Source organism: Ceratosolen solmsi, unplaced genomic scaffold (assembly GCF_000503995.2).
Source record: "Ceratosolen solmsi marchali unplaced genomic scaffold, CerSol_1.0 scaffold10, whole genome shotgun sequence".
Classification (NCBI taxonomy): domain Eukaryota; kingdom Metazoa; phylum Arthropoda; class Insecta; order Hymenoptera; family Agaonidae; genus Ceratosolen; species Ceratosolen solmsi.
Genome location: NW_011948412.1, coordinates 21,699,562 through 21,707,660, shown reverse-complemented (window position 1 = coordinate 21,707,660; position 8,099 = coordinate 21,699,562). Strand labels below are relative to the sequence as shown.

The window sequence follows — 8,099 nt, the reverse complement described above, 5'->3', positions numbered from 1 at the left end:
GAACAAACACATAACTATCTATAATGTACTATTTCAATAAAAACTACTTATTTATATAACTAGTATAATATATATATATATATATATATATATATATATATATATATATACATATCATAACATAAGTTAAGTTTAATTGAATTTTAAACTATTTTCAATAGTAGATATAAGAAAAATAAGCAAAATAATCAATGATATTTATTTATCTATTTATTCAGTTAAAATTCTTTTTGAATTATTTATTTATCAATAAACTTAATTGGTTTAACATCGGTTTATCGTATAAACAATTGTTTTCATTTTTGACAAATGAGAATTTAAATGCTAATTCCGATTAGCAATGAATAATTCAATCATGAAAGCAATGATTGCCAATAACATTCCCATCAACAAAATAATCAGATATGGTGCGAATTCATAAATCGTGATACTAGATGCGCTTAACAAATCTTTACGGCAGTATGGTTTCCTAAATTGCCATCTAACAGTTTCTCGATGTCGTATGCCAATCTCTGCAATTTTGGTTAATCTGTGTCGCCGAGAAATATATTTTTATTAGAATGTAAAAATGTATATTTGAAAGTAGTTAATAAAAATTATTTGTGAACGAAATTCATTTTGGACGATGCGATTTTAGCTAACACTTACATATATTGGTATGTTTATTTATATTACTAACTATTTTACTTCTTCTTAAATTGCAGTTAGGAAATAAGTCAAGATTAGATAATTCAGTACAAAAACTCAACATGTAAAAATCAATTGTTATTTAGTAGAGTGTTATTAATAAGAGAATTTTTTATTATATATTCTACTAACAAAATCAATTAACCTTGTAATTAGTATAAAATGTACAATACTATTTATGGGAAAATAAATGTAAAATAAATAATCACCCGATTCTTGATAGTTCTTGAAATGAACTATTATAGGTCACACCAAAGGCTGTGTTAGTTGGCCAACCAAGATGTACCTCATTTAACTCACAGATCTCGCGATTGTCCAATAGTTTTTCAATGTATGGATAGCTGATATCTGGATGAGTATGATAAGCGAAACCACCTTTTTGAACGAGTCGAATGCCAGTTTCAGGTTCCATATAACGAAGTGACTCTGGTAATTTTAGCCAATAATTGTGATAAAATTGTTGTATTTCCCAGTTTTGAATCTAAAAGAAAATGTAGGATAAGTACAGGTTTTTCAAAGGAATTTGATAGTTTCTTAAAATTCTCGTTTATTATCACATTCAGTTTAATGATATTTCAATGACATTCAATAATAAAGAAGAATATATTTTACATTGAAAAAAAATTGTATGTAGACCATCCACTCGGACGACATTTTTAAATGTAGTTTGGTAAGTTCGTTTAAAGAATCGTTAATCTTGTAAATTGGTTGTGCCAAGCGAGTTGAAACAATACAAGCTGAGTAGTAATTACTTATAAGTAGACTGAACATCATTATGAAGAAAAAAACAATACGTGTCGATAAATGCATCATTTGCATATATGTGCCTAATTAAAGGAAATGTATAAAAATATATAAATCATCAAAAATAACATTAAAACATAATTTTTTTTTATATAATAAATCTGATCGTTAAATTTTGTAATATTTAAAATTAAATGAATTTTACTCTGTCTCGTTTCTATTCTATTTCAGAATAATTATTTAAAAAATATTAATGATCATTCTTACCTTGCTGGCATAATGCGCCAATTATTGTTAAAGATGAGTTCGAATACGAGCTAATAGTATTATCTTCTGTTTCAAATTGTAAAATTATAGCATAAATTACTATGCCTATTACTATAAGAAGAAGTATAAAGTACCAAACTTCATTATCAAAGGATCGAAATATTACCTCTGCTTTTACCTCGTTAAATTGGGGATTACGAAATATAAAAAACGTTCTGCAACCAATTAAATTAATTTTTATTAATTTATACATTGTTAAATACATTGCTTCTCAATAGTTTTCAAATTTCATAAAATTATATAAGATTTAGTTATAATTTACGTCATTAATATTCAAACGCAATGAAAAACTTCACAATATATTTACTTACCTGAATCGCCAATCTTCGTGTACGAATTTTATGATCCGAGTTCTCTCGGCATTTACATTTAAAGGAGTACCTGTAATGTCACATGCATTTCTCTCCAGAGCTCTCGCTATTGGGCCCAATGTATCGCCTTGTTCCCATGCTGAAGACTCCAAAGCTTTCAAGCTAAATAAATGGTCACAAACATAAATGTAAGTAAATCTCAACTACGCTTTGCTTTCGTATACTTGTAAAGGACTTTGTAAGACTTTTCTTTACAATAAAAAGTATGAATTTTCAATATTTATTGGAAGCGAAACTTATACGAGAAATAATATCCATTCTCAAGGAAATTAAGTTTCCTTGCTCGAATTTTCTAATGCAGTAGAAAATAAACTTCACGACTATTCATTAATTTGCATTTATTTATATTTAATAGTTTCCTTGAATGACTAAGCAACTTAATTAAGTTTTTTCAGTATAATCACCATTGCAAGAGTAGATAAACTTAATTAACATACACATTGTTGCAAAAATGAGTTGAAATTAAATACCTATTATAATATACAATATTATTAAAATAGCATATAATTAATTTTTTAAATAATAATTTATTAATACTTATGAGTAAAATAAAATTATAAAATGTAAGTAAAAATGTAAGAATCATTCAACGAAATAGTATACAGTACATACATCAGCGGTACATCAATGAACTCTCTACTACTTTCGATTTTCATTAATGAATTAAATTACTTTCAATAATGCTAAAAAATAATGTATTTATTATAAAATTGAGATAATAATACTCCTATGAAGTTTAGCATGCATATGGATTAAAATAAAAATTTTATTAGGTTATAGATTTATATTAACGTTGATATTTAGAAAAATTGATGTGCAATGATTTTAATTTAGTGACTTAATATACTTTAATTCATATTGTACAGAAACGATGAATTTTTTATTTATATTATCTAATTACAAGAAAAAAGAAAAAGTAATGTTTAAAGGGAAACATCCGAATGTAAAACAGTAAAATTCATGAAAAAATACGATGCCAAACAGTCATAATAAAAATTATAAAGACATAATTACTTTAAAAATTAATGTGTCGCACGTATAATTAAAAAATATGTAATGAGCTACTTTTTCATTCTAATCCATCACGAAAAATAGTATTTTATTACTGTTTATGTTATGAGAAATAACGGTATTTTAACATGATTCAAAATCAATAGCTTATAATATTATTTTCAGTTTAATAAATATTTTGTATATATTAATAATTATTGTTGTACTTAAGTGTTTATTATTGTGTAAAAATAATGTTTCTATTGATTATTATTGAACTTTAAGTTTGCATCTCAAATGCATATTTATATTCAGTGTTAATTTTTATTGCTTTTTTCATGTATTACATTATTTTCTATAATATTAATTATATTTAATTTCAGCAGGTACATTAATTATACAGAGTATTAGTTAGTTGGACATGATTAATTAATGACAAACCATCATTAATAATTACATTAATTAGATTATATTACATTTATTTCTATCATTACTAATTTTTTTATCCAAAAATATTATACAAATTTATAATTCAATATTCAACTTACGAGAAATTGTACAAATCTGCGAAACTCCTTAAAATCTGAAATCCAAATTTGAATCGTGCATCCTTGGTTGCATTTGCATAATCAGACAGATAATCATCTAACGGGATATGGCTGGGTTTATATGTACACTAGTAATTTATTAAAAACAAAATTTTTATAATTTTATAATTATCCTTAAAAACAATGTAAAATCTATTTTCTAATTTACCTTAAAAAACATGGCTCTTAAAATAAAACGATGCATATTCGATCTTCTTACGAATTTAGTCTGTTTCAAACTAATGTTCAATCCACTTATCTCGTTCCATTTACCCAGTAATGTAATATTAAGCGTCGTGCCACGATCTTTCTGTATATTATAGACGTCATACAGCTGATAATCCTTACCGTCAGATATCACTGCAATCACAAATTCAGTCGAAAGTCCGAACGTACGATCGTCCACGAGTCTGAGGAGGTACTCGAGCTCCGGGCCTAATATAAGCCAATAATGTATCTCACCAAACATTCTATATTCCGCAGCCTACATCAATATAGTTGGTTAATTTTTCTATTTTCATTATTTTATTTTTTTAATACTAATCTATAAAGTACTCGCACGTAATCAGAAAGGTTTTATAAATTTTCATAAAATTATAAGCATTTAATATTAGTTAATTAATTAATACCAAAGACTAATAACATATTCATTTGTTTGTTACTAATAAATATTATATTTAATAATATTTTAATATCTTCAGAATTGAGATTTTTCGTTACTTTTATCTCCATTTTACTTACGGTCTTAAATGTCGATTAAATATACATATATATAGTAATATATATATATATATATATATATATATATATATGTATTCATATTGATATTAATTGATAATTACATTTTACTGAATGTATTTTCCGATTTTTAGCACATAATAATTTTTTATTAAAACAGCTTTCGTAAAAAATTAAGCTATTTTGTTTAATTACAATATTATTATTTAATATTATATAATCATTTCCAATACTTTTAAGTCCGTCTCTTGAAAAAATATATACAAACTTTAACTATAAACATATAACTTTCATATACTTCGGATAATACTGAAGCAATATTTTTCACATCGTAACAATGAACATCAAGGAAAATTCCTATTTTTGTATATTTTGTGCTTCCAATTGTACTTATTTTAGTATCATTGATTAATTTATGCAAGGAAACTAAAATTCCCTTTTTGTTGAACTCCTTAAATAAAGAAAATTCATCTACAATGAAAAATTAATTTATTTGTATTACACTATACTATAATTAAAATCACTTATAAAAATATAAATTTGTTACGTATTTTTATCTTAAATAATTAAGTGCTAATTACTGCTAAATTATTATATAAGTAAATACATTTTATATTATTATTAATTAAAAATACATTATATCAATTAAACTTTATATTTGTAATATACATACTACGAGAAACGAGAAATAATAAAATAGATTATTTTTATTATTATTGATTTGAATATAATCTTTTATTATAAATTGTCCAAAAATATTTCCATACTTCCTTTAATTATACGCCATTTTATAAATGGGCTTATTTTTAGCTAAAATATTTGTCTATGTATGTAATATTTGATATCATGTAATAATGTAATATTTGTAATAGAAATCGATGACATTAACTATCGTTGATTTGAATGTTGATTATTTTAATATTTATATTATATTATAATTTTTATTTTACAGTTTATGTATGTACAATTTTTATGGTAGTTCCAATAATAATAATTTACTTATGATAATTTATATTGAATAAGTTTCGCGCAATTACTAAGGAAATCACGCATATATTAAACTGTAATTATAATTTTAGTACAATAATTGATAAACTGAAGTATTATTATTAGTATTTTAATAATTCATTACAGAACATTAGTAAACAATTATGTTGGATTGTCATTCTTTTGTCAATAAATTTAAAATCAGTTTTTATATTTAACAAATGTATTCAGACTTCTATTATTAATCCAGAATAAATGTAATTACACTTTATAACCTTCAAAATTTTTTACTTAGACATAAATTTTATTGCATAGAACATTGACTATTTTACTTTTAATTTTACTTGATACTAGACTTTACTTGAACTAGATTTTTATTTCAAACTATTTTTGATGGAAAGTGATGAACATTTAAAAATTATTATATTACCTGAATTCTTATTACAAGAAAATCCGACAATAGTTGAAACATTTTTATAGTAAAAATAATCCATAATAAATTTATTATTGGTTTTAGCAAAAACATTAATCATAAATCCATAGATGAATACAAATTTACTATACATGTTGCAACTTATATACCAATTTTAATTAACAGCTTAGTAAAGTAACTGAATATTTTGAAAAACGTTTATTCTTACAATTATTTTACTGTTAATATGAATGTTTCTAATGCATTCTCCAATGATTCCACCCACCGTAAAATGAAGATAAAGACTAATAAATGTCATTTACATTATCGCGTGACTTCAACTTAATACTGTTCTATTTTGCGAGTGCAAAGCGTACAAATATATTGACAAAAATATTATTGCAGCGCCATAATTCTTCTACGTTTGAAGTTGAAAAGTAGAGAGCATATTTAAGAATATTCTTCATTTCGTTATGTATTTATAACATGAAAATGTAAGCTTTTTTATATTTTCTAAAATTCGTATAACTCTAAATATATGTTTTTATATACACATACTTATAAACCATATTTATAACTTTTATATAATTATTTTTTATAATAAATTGCGTTATGGGGCTGGAAAATTGAGTTATTTTTTTATTTTATTCACGTTTTCAAATGAAAGTAATAGTCATGTGTTATTACATCTAACATTGAACATGAAGTATGCATTTACCGATTCAAAAATATCAGATATTTATTGTTTTTATTGAACAAGCATCGCCAGAAATATTGAAATTATGTTTTCACTTATACATATAAACAATCCATGGAAATATAATTATAAATTATATATAATCTTAAGTATAATATAATAAGGTGGATTAAATCTTCATAAAAACTTCTGTATATTTTATAATTTATCTATCTTTAATGATAAATATACTCTATTTTCAACTATTCTAATAGTAATAAAATTGATTTCAAACGGTTGCAATGTTTTAAAATATCTAATGTTAATCAATAAAAATAAAAGATTGAATAATCATCAAAAACAAAAGCCTCGGGAATTACTTGGTTAATGATAACGCTTCCAGAATTGCCAATTTGAAACTTAACAGCAGCTAATAATAGAGGTATAATTAAATTTATAGTTTCAATAATGCTATCGTAATTAATTGATAATCTCTATATTTAGTTATCAATTAATTTACGAAACATATTATTAAACTTATTATTATTTAATAATAATAATAATAATAATATAATAAAGTTATTTAATGTATGATTTTAAGTTGAAAATATAGTTTTTATAAAAACTTATGAAATTTGTACGATCAACACAAATGCCAAAAATTCAACTTTAATTTAAGATTAATCTCTGTACAATAATTAGTCAATTCATTTTTATTTTGTACAACAAAATTTTATATAATCTATTGTAAGTTAATCTAATTAACTTTGAATTTTCGTATTAAATCCAATTAAGAATATATAGTAATGTAGAAACTTCCTTTCGACAAAATTACTTGGGTAATTTGAATACATATATTTAACGAATATTCTGTAAAATATATAATAAATGTAATAAATGAAATGTATAATAAAAAATATATAATATATAATATATAAAAGATATAATAGATTTTAATTCAGCTTTAATAAAATTTTGATATTTGCATATTGCCTATGTTATTAAAACTTTGCTCCTTATTAAAAGAAATTACAAAAAATATTGTATATATACATTGTTTATAAAAACTCATGATGCAATCTATTCATGATGCATATATATATATATAATTTTATTTATTATATTAAATGCTTATAATATTTATTGAATACGTACAGAACTACTACTAACAAATATATCATAAGATTAATCATAAATTAAATTGTAGTGATTAAAAGAATCTTCATTGAAGTAAAATATGCCTATTTATTTAAAATATTTTTTTTAATTTGCATCTCTACAGTTATTTAACGTAATTATATGTAATAATAATTTAATAATATTTCCAATGTAAATTTTCTATATAGATACATTTAATCTAATATTTCTATATAGATACATTTACATCTAATAAAGAAATTAATTATAAATTTATATTTCATTAAATATTTCATTAAATTGCTTATAAAGATTAATTAAGAATTAATAGAAAGGAATGTATTTCAGTATAAATAAACATTATTTTTATTAAATTCGAATCAGGAATGTATTTCAGTATAAATAAACATTATTTTTATTAAATTCGGATCAGGAAGATATAT

The 8,099-nt window shown here is 22.7% G+C and overlaps 1 protein-coding gene across 1 annotated transcript; it reads right to left on the bottom strand.

Moving 5' to 3' along the window:
* Positions 1–324: 324 nt before the first annotated feature.
* On the bottom strand, positions 325–4,175 carry LOC105365964 (uncharacterized). Its single transcript, XM_011504266.1, has 7 exons — positions 3,876–4,175; positions 3,668–3,795; positions 2,070–2,231; positions 1,699–1,913; positions 1,300–1,514; positions 897–1,168; positions 325–529 (listed from the first exon to the last, which is right to left on the bottom strand). Exons 1-7 carry the CDS (start codon positions 4,173–4,175, stop codon positions 325–327), a joined length of 1,497 nt encoding a protein of 498 aa, XP_011502568.1.
* Positions 4,176–8,099: the final 3,924 nt, after the last annotated feature.

Coding starts and splice junctions, on each gene's coding strand:
- LOC105365964 (XM_011504266.1), bottom strand. CDS start 4,175: ATGTTTGGTGAGATACATTATTGGCTTATATTAGGCCCGGAGCTCGAG. Junction 3,796..3,875: donor TAAGAGCCATGTTTTTTAAG/GTAAATTAGAAA, acceptor ATAAATTACTAG/TGTACATATAAACCCAGCCA. Junction 1,169..1,299: donor ACATACAATTTTTTTTCAAT/GTAAAATATATT, acceptor ATTTTCTTTTAG/ATTCAAAACTGGGAAATACA.